The sequence below is a fragment of the Bufo bufo genome, chromosome 4 (genome assembly GCF_905171765.1).
Source record: "Bufo bufo chromosome 4, aBufBuf1.1, whole genome shotgun sequence".
Taxonomy (NCBI): Eukaryota; Metazoa; Chordata; class Amphibia; order Anura; family Bufonidae; genus Bufo; species Bufo bufo.
In genome coordinates, this window is record NC_053392.1 from 183,981,258 (window position 1) to 184,001,807 (window position 20,550).

Sequence of the window (20,550 nt, forward strand, 5' to 3'; positions counted from 1 at the left end):
CCTCTATGTCCCCATCCAGAAATCACAGGCACATGTAGATACGATAGGGCACCATCAACATCTATGGGAGTATTATTAAAGCTTTAAATAACTTATAGGCAGTAGTGTGCATACATATAAAACACCATATAACTAAATTTTACTTTTTTTTTTTTGTACGCGATTTTTGGTGCAACCATCTTGTCTGAGCTGCTGATAAAGAGGACACATCACCACATGTTCAAGCAAATTATTTTATTCCCTCCCCCATACAACCAATCTGGTATTATAACTGTTTTGTGCAGTTCTTGTTATGTTCCTGCTAGAAATTTGAGTAGCATGTATTGGGAGATACCAGTTTGGGGTGTGTCCATACACTCACACTGTCCAATCAGTGGTGACACTTTCAGACTGAGAGGAGACATCCCTTTGAGAAGGGGAACGGCAACACCCAGTGGTCAAGATGAAAACTACAGGATAGATTATATATACACACACACAAATAAAAATTTGATTTAAACGGTATGCCATTTTGCTGTTGACATTCCCTTTAAGTCCCCTTAGGAAACATTTTCCTCGTCTTAAGGCCCCTTGCAGACTAGCGTGAGCGGATTAGGTCCAGATGCGTTACGGATGCGTTCAGTGAAAAAAGGCGGATTCAGTGCGGGCACAATGCGTTCGCATCACGCATTGCAGCAGCACGGAAAACTCACTCGTGTGAAAGGGGCCTAAAAGATGGGACCCATGAAGCATAAACATGATGTAAAACCAGGAGTAAAAGTATTAAAGTACAAAAGATACAGGTTTGCAGACAGTTCTGTTTTGACTAAATATACTCTTTATTTTTGCCAATATTAACTCACATTAATGGGTAAAGTTTGTAATTAGCTCCACTGTCAAATAAAAGGAAAAAACATGGTTAATTGGGTTATCAATTTGAGATTTTTACAATGTGGCCAGTGGACATCATGACCAAGTTCACTAGATACAGCAACTATACACATGATATATTCTGCTTAGGTCGAGACAGCCTTCACAAGTATGCTTGTTTCATCAGCATGCCACATTAAAGGGCGCAATGTCCATGCAAATATACATAAAAGGTTTAGAATAGGGTTAAAAAGTCATCAAAAACACTAGATGCTAGGGCTGCCGGCTCGTGAGAATATCATACATACTCTATAACATAGGATTTATAGGTAGGCTATTTAAAAAGAGTAAGTGTTGAAATGGGTGGGCACCTATGAGATTAACATGGGACAGGATTATTGTGTTGTCGGCCATAAATAGAAATACTTATCTAACCTACTTAACTTGGAAAGTTTCATAAAACTATGGCCTAAATACAATCTATTTAGCTACACCTAATGTAACAGTAGAATCGGCTTACATCCCCAGTCTGGTAGTCGAGTAAATCAATTCCATCTACGCCATGTGGATTGAGAAGCCACACCCTACACATCCGCAGCAATTACTGCAGACCACCAAATCCAAACCTGGATTAAAGCCCCAAAAACGGATTTACTTCTACTTGCTGTTCCTTGCTCTCATTTTCTATCTTCAGACATTAGAAGATAGCATTATCCTGGTCTGAGCAGGCATGAGATATCCACTAAAGATAGTGGGATTTTCAAGAATTTAAACCTTGGATATATGGAATTGTGAAAGTTACAAGCCAATGGGGCATGGTGCCTGAAAGGACTGTGGCCCCTTTATTTTCAGATTAGGTAGATACCTCAATGACATATCTGTGAAAAAGTGCACAAATCCTATAATCTCCCCAAAGTAACATGAGAAGGTGTCTGGCACCCCTGGATTCTGTTTAGAGTTTCTGAAAGCAAACTCCATATTTATTATCCATGTTACAGAACGATTTAGCCAGAGTTTTGTCGGCACCAAGATTTTATCCCTCCAACTGGGGGTAAAAAACAAAACAAAAAACATCTTCTATCCTGTAATCTGAGCTATTCACATTGCTGCTATCGACTACCTACTGTGGATGACCAGCCTTCTCCCACTCATCCAACAGGAACTCCCAGCACAATATCAGTCAAGCAGCTGAATTCCATCCAATATGCAGCTTACATAGCAATTGCCCCTTCAGGTTATTCCTTGCCTGCCCCCCCCCCCCCCCAAAACCGCTGGCCACCGTTTGACAGATCGCAGCTGTACTGTATTGCCAAACTGAAAGTGCTGCCCACCCGCTTCAGTACGGGCTCCTCGGCAGCCAAGTGACTCTTCCCCCGCTTCCACCTCAGCTGCTATTGGCTGGGAGGGAGAGGGCATCACTGCCATTGGCTGCCTGTGTATTTCAGCCTAGCAGAGCCTGCAGAGGCAGAAAAGAATGCGCTAGGGGATTTAACATCAGAAAACATCGTTGCGCGCCCCTCCCCCTGCCACCACGCCTAGAGGAAGAAGGCACGAGGACAGAGCACATCAGAACTGTAAGTACCTTTTCTATCTGCGATGCACCACGAACCAGCACCCCCTGCGTTACATGCACCCCTGACCAGCGCATTCTGTGTTACAAGCAGAATAAGTAGTATTCGTTGCACACACCAACACCCACAGGGTTATTTCACAAAAGGGTGAAGAGTTTGGAGAAGTCAGGAGAAGTGACCAATATAGGACAACATCGCTGATTTGAAAAAAATTCTCCAATTACGCTTACTTTCCGATTCAGTTGTTCCCTTCTCCAAACTCTTCACCCTTTTGTGAATAAGCCTGTGAGCGTCTGTTCATTGGTCTTCTTTAGTGACATGTTTAACATATGGGGTTATTTACACAGCCCTGGTGTTTGCTGAAGCTGCTTTAAACTATAAAGAAAAGTTTGAGAGTGTTTCTCTCTCAGGTCTGAAGCAATACCGTGGACGAAAGGAAAACTCTAGAAAGCTTGTCTTTTAAGTATTAGGTTAGTACAATAAAAAGGTATCCCTGCATACCGCAATGCGCTCGTATTTTGTAATTTTATTTATATATACTTATTTAGTTTTTTTTCAGTAGTATGATTAAGTGGTGAAAATTAGTGCCGCCCCCCCCCCCCCCCCACATTTTTGACTGTGGTATGTTATGTGTCCCCCACCCCCTTATATATTGTTTCTAGAGTCACCACTGCAGCTATATCTCAAACCATGGAAAGTCTCTCCTGCAGTAAACTAGACTCCGCTTTGTTAAAAGGACAATACCATCAAGTATATTTACCACATTAACAGCCTGTATGTGCATGTTCTATGTACATTTTTATTTATAAAAGATGGGTAAATGGCTGTCAGATAATTTTTGATGTCACTTAATGTATTCTACTTCCTGCCCTGGGTCTTAAAGGGTTATACCCATCTCAGACATTGATGGCATATATCGCTAGGATATGCAATCAATGTCACAAAGGTGCTCACCACTGGGACCCGCTCTTATGTCCAGGACAAGGCCCCAAAAGCAAAAGAACACGCAGGACATGCCCTCCATTCACTGCTATTGGAGTTCCGAAAATAGTGAGTGCTCGATTATGTTCAGAATCCCTATTGCAGTGAACAGGGAGCGCACCGCACATGCACGGACAACTCTCACTTAACCACCATGGAACTGCCAGAAAGCACCAACCCAGCAATCTGATATTTTTGAAACTCCCATGGTGGTGAATGGGGGTTAGCTGTGCTTGCGCTGTGCGATCGCCTTCACTTTGGGGGCCCGTACTGGAGATCGGAGCGGGTCTATGGTGGGACCTGCACCTATCCGATATTGATAGCACATCCTAGCAATATGTCAATGTGAGATTGGAATACCCCTTTAACTTTCTCTTCAGTGACCAGAGAGGAAAGGGGGATTAGTGACTTAATTAGAACATTACACTGATAAATGCAATGCTCTTTTGTGGGCGTATTTATTAAAGGGAACCTGTCACCTAGAAAACACATAGTAAACCGCCAGCAGTACCTTATTGCAGCCTGTAGTACGATTATAGAGATGAGCGAGTTTCATATTTTGAAATTTGTTCACGCTTCGTTTACTGGTATAAGCTGAACTGTATTATGGATTCTGTTACCCCAGAACGATAATGCAATTCTATGACGGAATGCCTCTATAGGTATTCCGTTATGCATTCAGTCATAGAATTGCATTATCGTCCGTGGTAACAGAATCCATAAAACAATTCACCTTTTAGCAGTAAACCAATTTTAGAACCTGAAATTCGCTCATCTCTACTTATAAAGGTCTGTCTTTTCTGTACAATGCACCAAAAGTCCAAAAAGCGACCTTTATTCAACTGGCCGCGCTATGTAAACGATATTCTTGAAGTCAAGTGGGCAGCGGCTTTCTTAGCTGAAGTCAAGCGCACCCGCCCCCTTTCTCTCCCCTTAGCATTTGATTGATAGAATGTCCAATTCCTTCACCGCCGGGCGCTTCAGACTCATGTGCGCGTGTCTGAACATTGAGCCTCTAAACTCTCTCACAGCAGATTTGAACAGTTCACAGGCACCGGCATTGCAGGGACACCGCACACGCCAAAGACTACGTTTGAGCGTCCAGTAGTGACGGAATTGGAAATCCTATCAAACGTTAAGAGGCAGGAAAGGGGCCGGGGCACGATTGACTTCAAGAGTATCACTTACATAACACAGCCAATTGAATAAAAGTCTTTTTTCAGGTTTTTGGTGCATTGTACCAAAAATACAGTTTTCTATTCATACTACAGACTGCTGACGGTTTGATGTGTTTTCTAGTAAAGTTTAAAAAAACAAAACAAAAACCACTACCTTTCTGACGGAGTTGTCCCTTTAACACCAAGAAGAGGAAGTTGTGGTTTTTAATGAGAGAATATCCTCACCTTGGTTCACTTACAGTCCATTGCATCAGAACATCGAGTGTTCTTTTATTTGCCCCCACCTACCTTAACATTTAATGGACCACTGACATATTTACATATTCACAAAGTTATGGAAGGTACCTTAACTAGATGTATGGAACAAACTTCAGAAGTGCATCTAACCTTCGCATAAAGTGTTTGTGGAGTAGAAGCTACAACTGCTCCATGAACAGGAGCGATCCCCCCACCACAAGTGTTCTCTCAGTTGTCTTAAAGAGGTTTTCCAGTAACTTCTTTTTATCTCTGTCCACAGCCTGCTTTCTGAATCAGAAAATTCACACTTACAGTACCTACTGCATCCACGCTGTTGCCTGGAGTGTTTACCGCCAGAGCGCGCAGAGAAACAGCGCAGCGAGGAGCAGGTTACTATGAATTTTCTATTTCAGGAGCAGTTACTCAGTCAATTTCAGTTACCATTCTGCTGCATGTTAAAACAGATTTACTAGAAGCTGCTGTGTCCCTTGGAGGCACCATGTATAGACATGTCTATCTTCATGGGGCATATGTCTCATTTGGAAAAGATGAACCTCCTTTTAGCCATTCCAATCAGGTTAAAATATCTAACCAAATATTTGTCCATTTACCTACATTAAAGAAGTTATATCGTGAAACAAAACTATCACTATACGACTGCAACCCAACAGCTAGCGTGAAGACCACCACCATGTGTTAAGGTTTGGTCACACAATTTGTGGCAGTGCAGGAAGTGTGTGTGACCCAAGCTGGACTGTAAGGCCTTTGCAAGCTAGATATGCACACATCAGTCAAGTCATTTACAAACAACCATTTCTATAACAGCAATGGAGAGAACATTAAGACTTCTACAAATTAGGCTACTTTCACATTTGCGTTTTTTGCAGGACAGACATGGATTTTATTTATTTTATGCACTACTATATTCCGCAGCGCTTTACAGACATTAGCTTCCAACAGTCCCCAATGGGGCTCACAATCTAAGCAAAAACGCTTCCATTACAATAATACAACCGCATGCATCAGTCATGAACGGATCCGGTTGTATTATTCTGTCCGCGATGGGAGCGCAACCAAACGGAACTGAATGCATTTTGATGCATTCAGTTTTGTCCACCTTTACAATGAATAGGGACAAAACTGAAGTGTTTTCTTCCGCCATTGAGATCCTGTGATGAATCTCAATAGCGGAATTGAAACGCTAAATGTGAAAGTAGCCTAACTAGGATTTCAAAGAAAGCAACCGGTTGGACAGAGCAAGCTATAACTACAGGTAGCTGCTCGCCCCAAGTGAAAAATTGCATTTGTGCAAGATTTTGTAATTTCCCCATATAGGAGGGTAACTGGAGGGAACACAAACAACCTATGGTCTTGAAGGTAGAATAGTGGCGCCATTATATGTTTTACAGACTATAAGTAACCCTACTGTACATCAATGCGATTGTAAGGACTAGTCTGTAAATGTATAAGGTGTAGCAGTAGCCACCAGAATTGGTTTTATCCTGGTGTGTAAGGTCATTGTCTAGAACTATTCATTAGAGCCTGCAAAATAAAGCCGGGCAGAATTGATATACACATCAACTTGCAGAATCAGCTATGGGCCTAGTTAATAGGGTGACAAATTAATGTTCTTTACTGGTACATGCACAAACGTATTTTCTTTCCGTGTCCGTTCAGTTTTTTTGCGGACTACATGCAGAACCATTCATTTCAATGGTTCAGCCAAAAAAAATAAAAAATTAAACATGTCCTATTATTGTTCGTAATTATGCGCAAGGATAGTACTGTTCTTTTAGGGGCCAGCTGTTCTGTTCCGCAAAATACAGAATGCACACGGACATCATCCGTATTTTGTTGCAGATCGCAAAATACATATGGCCGTGTGCATGAGCCCTAATACTGAGAGATTTTCTAATATTGATGATCTTCAGGACATGCACACACTGCACCATCCATTGGATAGCGTCTGTGCTTAGTATATGGGACTGAGCTGCACCTACCGAACATGAACGATAAATATGATGTCACAGGAACAGGCCACAGACCAGTCAAACAGCTGATTGACAGGGGTCTCACGAGTTGGACCCCCAGCAAGCAGATACTGATGATCTATCCTGAGGATGTCAGTTTTAAATACTCAGACAACCTTTTTAATGAAGTTCTTCTGTAGCACCTATAAAATTTCTGCCAGTTAAAACTAGATAGTAGCACATATCCTTTTTCATTCTATTTTCTGTACATGATTATGGAAGCTGCCATCTTTCCAGAGCTGCTGTTTTCAGCCTTTAGAGATATGCTTTACAGGAGCTGCATGGGCCATACACAAAACACTGGCTTCCATGAGGGAGATTTCTAGACATCTGATGCGCAGAAGTCATTGTACAAGGGAAGAATAGATAAGCTTTGACAAACATCTATTGTCAAAGGTGACTCCTAGGTCATCCATATATAGGTGATCAGCCTCTTTGTAATAATCCTGCCTTTGATGACATGAATGCTGAAAACTGATCTCCTCAGACCAGAAGTACCACCCACGCATGCGCAGTTTACAAATTTATGCCCGGCTGACTGCAGGAGCCCGAGACGTGTTTGTGCAGTCTCAAGCGGCGCACCGCGCAGGCACCAGACTGGCATGATCCCAAGGAATGGTAAATATGTAAATCATAGTCAGGAGGGGACTGGAAAGAGGCAGGCATTGCTTGACTTGAAGCAAGGAGGCCGCTGCCCCCTTGACTTCAAGCTCACTGCAAACAGAGCACTCGGAGATATATATATAAAAAAAACATTTCACAAGTATGGATTGACGAATTTCTAGCTCACACACTATCAATTACAGACTGGGGGCTGCTATAAGGTAATGCTGGCAGTTTTATATCACTTTTGGAGGTGACAGGTTCCCTTTAAGCTTCGTGGCCAGTGTTCAAACTGCAGGATGTAGAGTAAAAAATTTTTATGTATAGCGCGATATAAAAATAAATAATCTCAACACTTGACTTTAACAATAGGTTGTTTTCTGATGACACTCCCTCTTTAAAGCATTACCCCCATCATAACATTTACAGCATACCCATAGTAATAAACATGCGTCGCTCTTTTCAGAACACCTATAGAAGTCAATGGCGTGAGTTGTGCATGCATAGCTAAATCTCCATTTACAGCATCCCACTTGAAATAGGTCCCAGAGGTATACCATGATTATGTCAAATGTTAAGATGGGGATAATCCTGTATTATTTAAAGAGGACCTTTCACTACTCTACAAACTAAAAACTAACTATATCAGTGGGCAGAGCGGCGCCCAGGGGTCCCCCTGCACTTACTAGTATGTCTGGGCGCCGCTCCGTTCGCCCGGTATAGGCTCCGGTGTCTGCGCTCCTTCTGTTGTACTGGAGTGATTTCTTGTATGAGGCGTGTCCCTTGCTGCACCGCTGGCCAATCGCAGCGCACAGCTCATAACCTGGTTATGAGCTGTGCGCTGCGATTGGCCAGCGCTACAGCAAGGGACACGCCTCATACAAGTAATCACTCCAGTACAGCAGAGGGAGCGCAGACACCGGAGCCTATACCGGGCGAACGGAGCGGCGCCCAGACATACTAGTAAGTGCAGGGGGACCCCTGGGCGCCACTCTGCCCACTGATATAGTTAGTTTTTAGAGTAGTGAAAGGTCCTCTTTAAAGACTATGGGCCAGATGTATCATTAGCTCAAGTCATAATAATGGAGTGAAAAAGTCACTAATTTTTGTGCAATCGCTAAAACGACGCAAAAATTAGCAACTTTTATTGGCTCTGCATAGCGCAGAGCCAATAAAAGTTGCTAATTTTTGCGTCGTTTTAGCGATAGCGATTGCGCGTGTCCCTTGCTGCCAGTTTTCTGAAAGTGGGCGTATTTTCTTATGTAAATGAATCTAGACATATTTACTATTGCGTCAATTTAAAAAGTCACAAAAAATCGTGCAAAAAAAATTGCGCAATTTCCCTCGTGAGGACCATGTTTATGCGACTTTCATAAAGACGTGCAACTTTTGTAAAGCCGCTTACTGAAGGATAAACTGCTAACGTCAAACCACATTTATCACAGTAATAAAGGACCATTAATAAATCTGACTTTGGACATATGTAAAAGTGGAGTAAGATGTAAGGCCTCATGCACACAGCCGTTGTTTTGGCAGCTCAGATGCGGACCCAATCACTTCAATGGGGCCGCAAAAGATGCGGACAGCACTCCGTGTGCTGTCTGCATCAGTTGCTCCATTCCGTGGCCCCGCTTTGCGGACAAGAATAGGCATTTATATTAAAAGGCTGTCCGTGCCGTTCCACAAATTGCGGAACGCACACAGACGCCATCCGTGTTTTGCGGATCCACAATTTGCAGACCGCAAAACACACCACGGTTGTGTGCATGAGGCCCAAGTGTACTGATAAATCTGGCCCTAAGTGCTCTTTTGGGGCCAATTTTTTTTTTAATGCTTGCATTTACTCATTTGGGTCTAAAAATAATTTTCAATTGGTCTTTATTAAAAATATTGAGCCGTTCTGTCCCAAAGGTTAACCGTTTTTCTAGCTGTGTGCATCCTACTATCACTTTATCACTATTATCAGTAAGATAAGGATTGAGCTTTGATGAGTGTTTATAGTGTGAGGAGATAAGAAATTGTTGATCCTGCCAGTAGAGCATCTCCGCTCTGTACAAAAAAATAATTCTATATTTTTTTTTATAAATACCAAATGAAAAAAAAAAGAAAAGATTTTTAGCTCATGAGTACAATGCACCATTAAAACAAAAATTGCCTCTAAAAAGGAGTACATAGCCTTTAAATGAACCGAAAGCACCAACTTCCGATAAAGATCACAGACCATAACTGTGGGTGCACATTGACTATATACTTTGGAATCCATGTACATAAACTAAATGGGTAAAAAACTTGCCTGTCAACCACCCCCCAAAAAAATAGTCCCCTTAAACATGGAGGCATATTTACTATTGCATATGTGCCAGTTTTGGGAGCATTTTGCACTGAAGAACAGCATGCATGCTTTTCATCACATTTACCAACTTTAATAAGCTGTTGGTGCATTTTTTGGAGCAAACTACATCAACTTATAAGCGGCATTAATTTAGGCCGGGTTCACTTCACTTTTTAGCAAGTGATGCAAACTAACCATAATTGATGCTCAAAATAACTGATCTGTTTTTTCCCCCTGCTCTTCTGACATCAGAAAGCTAAATAGTGATGTGAACCTGGTCTTACACGAGACCGTTTGGGCAAACAGAAGTCTAGCGTAAATCTGGCGCAGCATTTCAGATACTCCAAATTTATAAAAAGGTCCTTTCGCCAGAGTAGTAAATTTGTCTTGAGATTGTGATTCGTGTTCTTAGTGTAAAGTGCGCCACTATTAGTAAATCTGGCCCATGCAGGCAGCATGTTCTAGAGCAGGAGGAGCTGATGAGAGCATGGATATAGTGGTCGGAAAAGATTCATTTAAGTCTATGCCATTTCTATACTTAAGAGCCCCATATGGCCGGTCCTATCAATGACTGACAGTGTTCACTGTAAGACTGTAGACAGAGCCGTCCACATGGCAAGCAGATAAGCAGGAATTTTAATTATATGAGTTACACAGAATCTTTTCCAATAAAAAGTATATCAATCTGATCAGCTTCTCCTGATCTTTAACATAGTGTATACAACGTTCCCATTACAAAGCACTACCTTCTCTCCAGGATTGTCTTATTTATGGCCTATCCTCGGGATAGGTCATCAATATGGGGTTGGCAGGGATCCGCCTCCCGGCACTCACCGATCACTTGTTTGAGGAAGCCGCAGTGTTCACTGGAGCGCTCTAGTGAGTGCCACAGCCTCCATGCAGTTTACCAAGCACACTGGATAGCAGCTATGCTAGATACTGCAGCTCAGAAGGCAGCCCCCCACCGATCAGATAATGATGATTTATCCTGAGGGTAGGCCAGTATCAAAACAGACAGCCCCCTTTAATGAGCAGATATTCCTTGCGCTGTACAATGAGTCCATAAAATCTAAGGCTGGGTTCACACTTGAGCGTTTTACAGCGCGTTCAAACGCGCTGTAAAACGCTCAACACATGAAAACCAATGCTTCCCTATGGCCCTGGTTCTCACTTGAGCGTTTTACAGCGCGTTTAAACGCGCTGAAAAACGCCCTACGCTCAAACAAGTTCTTGAGCTTCTTTGGGGCGTTTTGACGCGCGTTTGTGGCCATAGGACACTGCAGTCAATCACACAAACGCGCGTTTACTATTGCAAAAAACGTGCATAAAAACACGCGACAAAAACGCGCATATAAAATATGCTCAGGTCTGAACCCAGCCTAAATGTTGTAGGTAAAGTTTTTGTGCATGAGAAGTTACTACACAATATCTAGTACCCATTTTTATTTTGCAGGCCCTTAAACACAACCATCATGAAGTAGGTTCTAAAATTTCTCTTCTGCAGAAAAGAAAAAAAAAAAAAAAAAGACAAAAAAAAAGCAATCAGAAATTGTGTCTTCAGGATTATTCTTTATTTCCCACGACAGTCTAGCTTGTCTTCTACATGAATATGTTTACAAGCTAGCTTCTGTTTCTAGATTTAAACTGTAACCATGTCTCAGATGATTAGGAATGCTGCAAAAATACTCTAATCCAACAAAGTAAGATTCACAAAATAATTGTATCCACTCTACAGTGTTTTACCAGTTATCTTTAACACAAAGGTAGATATTGATGCTAATGGTGGCTATAGTTCTAGGTTGTTCATGCAACACTTGTGCTCAGAGGGAAGGCACAGCATTTCCTACAATGAGCCACCTTATTAAGAGTTCTGGTATTTCTAGAAATCCCTGTTGCTTTTAATTTAGTGTGCATTACCTCAGAACGAGGCAGTCTTCCAATTAAAAGTCACTTGCATCTCCTCAATGCAAGTTTTAAAAAATACAAAGTTATCTCCCTAAAGTGGCTCAAAATAGATTGTTCATGGCTGCCTACATCTATAGATAAAAGACTAAAACAACGCAAGGGCTTAGGCAGGTGAAAGGTGTTGAAACCATGAATCAGTTTGTACATCTAAATCACACCTCCTAATAATCTGAACGTAGCAGTACAAATGCACCAAATATCGTTTGAGAAGTGTCCATATCATTTTCATAGAAAACAAATGTTTGAGAACTAATAGGATTGAACACAGCACAGTGTCTACCACAACTGAAACATCAGTACAGGACTCTAAATGTATCTAAGGAAAAAAAGAAAACTATGCTGCTCGTTGCCACATGCAAATATACTCATGAAAATGAAAGGATTGCGTGAAACCATCTTTTTTTCTGTATGGCATCTCATGAACTGGGGAGAAACAGAAAATAAGGGGGAACGTCTACTTTTCATGCGTATCTTTTTGTATACAAAATCAGCATTGATGATATGGAACAGTTTGCATAACATCGTACATTTATCTGGTGCAGGTGCACAGGGTTGCCTTCTTCAATTTCCTTCTTTTCTAAGCAACTTAAAATATACAAGCCATACAAGTTAAACTAAAATAAAAAAATAAAAAGGAAAGTAAAAAAAAAAAAAAAAAAAAAAAAAAAGCACACAGGCTGCAGAGTAAACCAAAATCTGCTGCTATAGCGGTCTTTGTTTTGATGTCCAGTGTAAGGTAACACTTATGAACTTAGTTTTCTAGGTTTAGGATCAACCCTCTGAAGGCGATTCAAGCTTGCATGCGTCCACATACAGCACCACACCCATACTCTCGTACACACGCCACTCCTGGACTGGGAGTCTGCTTCATGAGTGAATTGCCTCACATTTGTAAAAATGAGCCTAGCTCCACGACAGTGTCCGGGACATTCATTCATTGCTGTCCATTCATACGGAGCTTCTTAGCAAGGCCTGGGCTCATTCTCCTTGGACTTGTGTGGGCATCCTACCCATATGTTTTTCTTTAATGCTTACAAGGCTTGATGATGACAGTACTGCATTTTCCTCATTTGCTCTGTTAGATCAATGATCCCTCTCAGGCACTGAAGATCTTTGACCTGTAGCCCTTTTCCTCTGCACAACCTATATAAGCATTCGGTGTGAAGTTTTCATTACATTTGCCACTCATTCTCACTCGCACCCACTCGCCATCTTGACATCATTTGGTCTTTACGGTCATCCAAATGAAGTCCTCACATTTCTGTCTCCGATTAATGCAGCAGCAGATCCCATGAGCCAAGCTTGATGGATCAAACCAGTTTCAGCGCTGCACTGTACCTAACTTCCAACCATTCTTCCTAAAACTGGAACCCTTCTGCTGGTACATTGGCAGCCGAATTGAAATTGAATGTTCCACCTTGTATTGTCTCAGGAACAAGGCTAGAATCTTCATCAATCTAAGGAGGAAACAAAAAGGCATGATTACAGTGTGAACAGGCACAATTCATTTTCTAGTATTTGTAATAACTTCCAAGAAAGTAGATGCAGTTAAAGGGCAACTTTTGTATACATTTTCGTTAACCTGTCCCTAATGCCCTAACACTTTATGTAATATAGTTTTAATGTTTTTGTATTTTTACTACACTTTTCCCTACCTAAAGCACAAGTTTCGCTGTGCACTTAAAATCTACTTCTCTGTACACCGCTGACTTCTCAGCGGTGCACGGAGTACGGGCTGTACACATTTTATTGATGGGAGCGCAGAGCATTGAGTACAGGCAGGAGCAGCAATATGCAACCATGTGCTATGCCGGGATTAGCTGAGAGGGCTCCTGACTGCCTGCTTCGCTAAGCTAAGAGCTGACAAGCAGAACTCTTAGCTTAGTGAAGTGGGCACAGACAGGAGCCCTCTCAGCTAATCCTGGCATAGCACATGGTTACAGGATCTGTCTTGCTCCGCATCCCAGGACTGAAAGCAAACTGCAGCATGCCGCGGTTTGCTCTCTGGTATGAGAACAGAACGCATTTTGGAGCATTCCATTCAGTTACTTTTGCCCCCATTGACAATGGGGACAAAATCGGAAGTGTTTTTTTTTCCGGTATTGACACCCTATTAACGCTAGTGTGAAAGTAGCCTAACGGGGAGGAGGGGGGATGGAAAAAAAAAAGACCACCTAGTGCCAATTAAAATAATTTCTACAAGTGGCACACAGTGCCAATGCTTAAATTACAAAACAACTGCAAATCAGGCAGAGCGGACAAGAACCTAGATGACAGGTTTTGCACTATATGCAGCACTGGACCCATGTTTGCATTTCCAACACAGACCACATTTTTTGTGGTAACCCTTTTATCCATTGTTTGCCTTTAGTCAATGAACTTACCTCCGGAGTCAGATACAGGCGTGTTAATTCCTGTTAAATTCAATGTGTGCACGTGAGCCATTTAGTAGGGAAATTCTATTGTAGGCTTTACTGGGGTGTGATGGCAACAGAAAGCAGCACCTATATGATGCATCACAGACCAACTAAAGGGTCAGTTAGCTTGAGTGATTACAGTTTGAGTTTTCAAACAATCGTTCAAATTTGAGAAGTTACCATAGAATGGAATTGCATTCAGCAATCGATCCATGGAAAAGAAACAAATTTATTTATTGCTGGCGTTTCAGGAAAGTCTGCCAGACTGAAAGATTCTTAGTTGCCACCACATCCCCTTGTCTAAGCAGAAACCTGACAGTCATCACCAGTGTAAATGCTCTAAGGGTGAACATGCAATGATTGCAATAACGAGCATACAGCAAAAACTCTAAGGCTTCTTGGAAAGGTAGTGCAAGAAAAAACAGAATTGGTTTAGAGGATCGGGGTAATTGGGGGGATGAGCACTTCTATGAATGCCCATTCCAGATAACTACTCCATGTAAGGCTACTTTCACACTGGCGTTTTGGTTTCCATTTGCGAGATCTGTTCAGGGCTCTCACAAGCGTCCAAAACGGATCAGTTTTGCGCCAAATGCATTCTGAATGGAAAAAGATCCGCTCAGAATGCCTCAGTTTGCCTCCGTTCTGTCTCCATTCTGCTTTGGAGGCGGACACCAAAACGCTGCATCCATCTGATGAAACTGAGCCAAACAGATCTATCCTGGCACACAATGCAAGTCAATGAGGACGGATCAGTTTTCTATGACACAATCCAGCACAATAGAAAACGGATCCGTCCTCCATTGACTTTCAATGGTGTTCAAGACTGATCTGTCTTGGCTATGTTAAAAGATAATACAAACTGATCCGTTCTGATCGGATGCAGACGTTGTATTATCATGACAGATCCACACCAAATGAGTGTGAAAGTTGCCTAAAAAGGTGCTGCAGATACCCAGCAGATTATTCACCGGGGAGCGCTTCAAGCTGATTGCTCTGCGTAAACAGGAATGTGCTTCCATCAAATAATCAAACTCTGCTACTATGACCATTCATCCCTACAAAGAGTTATCCTCAGCAGAGATGACCGCTTTATGTAAATGCAGCCATCACCTCCGCCCAATGATCAGGTAATTATAGGGAAAATTGAAATGGCCCTTTAGGCTGGGAAGTAACACGCATGCAGTTTTATCCTGTTTTTCAGGCCAAAGCCAGAAGGAAAGGGGGAATGTAAAAGGACCCTTATTTCTCCTGCTGAGGCCATTTCTGGCATCAAACAGAAGGGCATATTTCCAGCCTTACACGCCTAAGGCTTCAGTACCAATTATTTTTCTTCTAGACACTGAATATTGGGGGTGTATGATCCTCTGGGGCAATGATTAAAGAGTAACTAAACGTTTCTACAGCCTTCCTTTAAAGTGTCCTAAATAGCCTAAAAACGTTTTGCAATATACTTTATAAAATTAGAAATACAGCGGCCCCCTGTGAAATCATGTCAGCCCTGTACTAGAATACATTTTAAGACAATAGCACCCACAACTTTGGGTGCCTATTTGAGCAAGAAAACTGCATTTCTGATTAATAAAAAGTACATTATAAAAATAATTTTTGCCCATTTAGAACATTTTAAAAAGGAAGGTTGTAGAAAAGTTCAGTCACAACAGCTGTAATAAGTTTCTACTTATTAATGTGCAGTTTTAAATACTGCCATTTCTATCTTCCAGTGAAAGCAGTACACAAATATGGCAAAAACAAGACTCATCTGCTCTATGCTGTAGAAAACGGCTACTGGAATCTCATCTGCCAGAACAAGACCTTTGATAATAGTATCCAAGTTCAGAATATTTGTAGTTCTTGAAACTGGTCTACCCTGACGGATCACATCACACAATACATTTACAGTATGGAGTGAGTGCCAGTTCAATCACCACCAGGCAAGGCCCTATGGCCACTTACATCATCTGATGAGAAAAACTGGTCGATTATTTCAAACGCCAGTTTGTAGATATCTTCATTCTCATGACTCTGCAGCTGTTCGATTTTTTCCAGGCCTGTAAAGATGGACGCACCAGGTTATTGTAAATGCCCTATACACCTTGTGCTGCAGTAGTAACTATTAGCAAAGTTATAAGCACCAACAATACAGAGCAATGGATGCCTGCAACAGTTTATTTTGTTGGCGTCTGTCCAATCAGTCCTGGCAGTGCCAGTCTGTAGGAGCAAACTATTGCCAAGAGGAATGTTAACATCCAGTTCTCAAAAGATACCTACATTTCCAGGAGGAATAACAGGGGGGGGATGCTACAAAACTGTTATATCATGGGGAATAAAAGAACGTAAGCAGAGGTTCCAGTTCTTTAAAGAGGACCTGTCATCTCTCCTGATATGTCTGTTTTAGCAACAACGTGCATTTTCCATTTAATAATTCTGGAGCATTTATTATTAGGACTATGTTGTACCGATCTTTTGTTATTATGCTAGTAAAAGTTACAAATGAAATGCCAGAGGTTTGCAAAGAATGTCCAGCTGGGTGTTACCAATTGGTGGAGGTGTCCCTTCAGTCTGACACTGGCAGCAATGATTTGATGGTATCCAATTGTGCAGGGACTGGTAATACTCAGCTGGACCTTCTTTGCAAACAGCTAGCAAGTAATTCATAATTTCTTGTAGGAATAACATTATGGCACATCACAGAGTCCTAAGAAATGATGCTCCATAATTATTACATGGGGAATGCAAGTAGTTGCTCAAGCAGACATGTCAGGAGAGGAGACAGGTCCTATTTAAATCTGTAAAAACCATAAACATTAACATGCTTCAACGCGACGCTATATTATCAGTTCCCAAAAACCAGCCACACTGAGCATTTAACCCACCACACTACCACCAGTCAGCATTACTTGCACTGCAGTAACCAACGCATCTACATCCACACACGTGTAACCATGTCAAGTACTACAGCCCGGTTCATGCGACTATAGCCTGAGCTTCTTTCTATCTGAAAGTGTGGAATCGGGACCTAATGGACACCTATAGCTTGTCTACAGTTAGAGTAAGCCGAGAACAAGGTAAAGATAAGTACTTACCTCCACATTCTTCAATAAGATTGGCTATAGTTTCCGCCTCGTCATCTGCCATTTTTAATATGTTGCTCAATCCATCTAACACTACTTGTATGACTTGGGCATCTTTCACAGTCAACAGGCTGCAGAATGGTGGAATCACATTTTGTTGGATAAGATATGCAACCTAGAAAAAGACCATTCATTTTGATTACCAAAGAGTCGGGAAGACCTGGATTACATCGAAAAAGCTTTTAAAAACGTAGTCTTGCTAACAAGGCAGATTCTAAAACTACTATATAGCCCACAATCATTTAGACATTAACAGTTATTTCCTAGGTAGCAAAAATGTACAGCTAAGGCTACTTTCACACCTGCGTTCAGGTGTCCGCTCGTGAGCTCCGTTTGAAGGGGCTCACGAGCGGTCCTGAACGCAGCTGTCCAGCCCTGATGCATTCTCAATGGAGGCGGATCCAGTGAGAATGCATCCGCCTGCCAGCGCTCAGCCTCCGCTCAGTGAGCGGACACCTGAACGCTGCTTGCAGCGTTCGGGTGTCCGCCTGGCCGTGCGGATCCGTCCAGACATACAATGTAAGTCAATGGGGACGGATCCGCTTGAAGATGACACCATATGGCTCAATCTTCAAGCGGACCCGTCCCCCATTGACTTTTAATGTAAAGTCTGAACGGATCTGCTCAGGCTACTTTCAGACTTAGAAAATTTTCTAAGTTATAATGCAGACGGATCCGGTCTGAACGGATGCGAACGTCTGCATTATAGGAGCGGATCCGTCTGATGAAACATCAGACGGATCCGCTCCGAACGCTAGTGTGAAAGTAGCCTAAAGTGTTTGTTTTATGTAAATAAAATGTAATACTTCACTAAAAAGTTCTGTGACTTCTCCCAACTGAGGGGTAAATGGCAGTCTACAGCATCCTCCGAGACATGCAACAGCACAAGGAAACCTGTCCTCCTAATCAGAGCTCAGCAGATTGGTATATAGTTTTATGGGAAAAGGTTCAGTGAAACTTGTAATTTATTCATTTAAGTTCCTGCTCATTCCAGACTTTGACATCAAGGAGGCGGTCAAATCAGTGATTGACAGCCTTCTTTCTATGATGGAGAGTTGTCGATCACTAACAGAACTGCTTCCTTGACTTTAAAGCTCAGAATGAACAGGACATTGAATGAGTAACTATGCAGTTTCCTTAACTTGGAAACAGCATTGCTTGCTGTGCTTCGCTGTTCCCAAAGCTACCATGCACTGCAATGCGAGCTACTAAAACAGCGGAACATTGGCCTGCTGTTTCCCGGCCTCCTGGTGGTTGGCGCTTAGTCCCAGCTCGCCTTCGTAACAGCAAGACGGGACAACCCCTTAAATGTATCATAGGCAAGTCAGACAGAATGTTTCCTAACAAAGATTTGTCTATATTGGACGGAGTTAGAGCAAATTTTTAGCAATAAGAAATAAAAAATAAAATCCCTGTCCACACTCCACATCTGCTTAACCCCTTAAGGACACAGCCTTATTTCAACTTAAGGACCAGGCCATTTTTAGAAAATCTGACCAGTGTCACTTTAAGTGCTGATAACTTTAACGCTTTGTCTTATCCAGGCCATTCTGAGATTGTTTTTTCGTCACATATTGTACTTCATGACACTGGTAAAATGAAGTAAAAAAAAAATTTTTTTTTTGCATAAAATACCTAATTTACTAAAAATTTGGAAAAATTTGCAGATTTCAAAGTTTGTTTCTCTACTTCTGTAATACATAGTAATAGCCCCAAAAATTGTGATGACTTTACATTCCCCATATGTCTACTTCATGTTTGAATTATTTTGGGAATGATTTTATTTTTTTGGGGATGTTACAAGGCTTAGAAGTTTAGAAGCAAATCTTGAAATTTTTCTGAAATTTACAAAAACCCAATTTTTAGTGACCAGTTCAGGTCTGAAGTCACTTTGCGAGGCTTACATAATAGAAACCACCCAAAAATGACCCCATCTAAGAAACTACACCCCTCAAGGTATTCAAAACTGATTTTACAAACTTTGTTTACCCTTTAGGTGTTGCACAAGATTTAATGGAAAATAGATACAATTTCAAAATTTCACTTTTTTTTAGCAGATTTTCCATTTTAATACTTTTTTTTCCAGTTACAAAGCAAGGGTTAACAGCCAAACAAAACTCATTATTTATGGCCCTGATTCTGTAGTTTACAGAAACACCCCATATGTGGTCGTAAACTGCTGTACGGGCACACGGCAGGGCGCAGAAGGAAAGGAATGCCATACGGTTTTTGGAAGGCAGGTTTTGCTGGACTGGTTTTTAGACACCATGTCCCATTTGAAGCCCCCCTGATGCACCCCTAAAGTAGACACTCCAGAAAAGTTTTAGAAACTACGGGATAGGGTGGAAGTTTTGTTGGTACTAGCTTAGGGTACATATGATTTTTGGTTGCTCTATATTACACTTTTTGTGCGGCAAGGTAACAAGAAATAGCTTTTTTGGCACATTTTTTTTTTTGTTATTTACAACATTCATCTGACAGGTTAGATCATGTGGTAATTTCATAGAGCAGGTTGTCACAGACACGGCGATACATAAATAAAATTGTATACATATTAGGTAAGTTTTACACAATGATTTCATTTTTAAAACAAAAAGTTTTAGTGTCTCCATAATCTAAGAGCCATAGTTTTTTCAGTTTTTTCATTATCTTAAGTAGGGTCTCATTTTTTGCGGGATGAGATGATAGTTTGATTGGCACTATTTTGGGGTGCATATGATTTTTTGATTGCTTGCCATTACACTTTGTGACGTAAGATGACAAAGAAATTGCATTTTTTACACCTTTTTTATTTTTTTACGGTGGTCACCTGAGGGGTTCGGTCATGTGATATTTTTATAGAGCCGGTCGATACGGACGCGGCGATACCTAATATGTATACCTTTTTTTTATTTATGTAAGTTTTACACAATTTTATTTTTGAAACAAAAAAAAATAAAAATCATGTTTTAGTGTTTCCATAGTCTAAGAGCCATAGTTTTTTCAGTTTTTGGGCGATTATCTTGGGTAGGGTATGATTTTTGCGGGATAAGATGACGGTTTGATTGTTACAATTTTGGCGTACATGCGACTTTTTTGATCACTTTTATTACCTTTTTTGGGAAGTAAGGTGGGCAAAATTTCAATTTCATCATAGTTTATTTTTTATTTTTATGGCGTTCACCGTTCGGGTAAAGTAACATGACCGTTTTATAGATCAGGTCGTTACAGACGAGGCGATACCAAACATGTGTAGGGAATTTAATGTCATTTT

At 41.4% G+C, this 20,550-nt stretch overlaps 1 protein-coding gene and 1 long non-coding RNA gene across 2 annotated transcripts in view; one reads left to right on the plus strand and one right to left on the minus strand.

The window, feature by feature from the left end:
• Nucleotides 1-1,615: 1,615 nt before the first annotated feature.
• Nucleotides 1,616-17,790, plus strand: LOC120997851. Its single transcript, XR_005778237.1, has 3 exons — nucleotides 1,616-2,083; nucleotides 16,936-16,939; nucleotides 17,771-17,790. It is a non-coding gene; the product is annotated as an uncharacterized LOC120997851 (long non-coding RNA).
• KPNA4 (karyopherin subunit alpha 4) overlaps nucleotides 11,334-20,550 on the minus strand; it is a 45,253-nt gene continuing 36,036 nt past the window's right edge. The window contains exons 15-17 of the mRNA XM_040428170.1: nucleotides 17,250-17,412; nucleotides 16,120-16,214; nucleotides 11,334-13,203 (exon numbers count right to left, since the gene is read on the minus strand). Of these exons, the coding sequence (XP_040284104.1) occupies nucleotides 13,105-13,203; nucleotides 16,120-16,214; nucleotides 17,250-17,412 (357 nt within the window). The 3' untranslated portion in view covers nucleotides 11,334-13,104. The remainder of the gene's footprint in view (nucleotides 13,204-16,119; nucleotides 16,215-17,249; nucleotides 17,413-20,550) is intronic.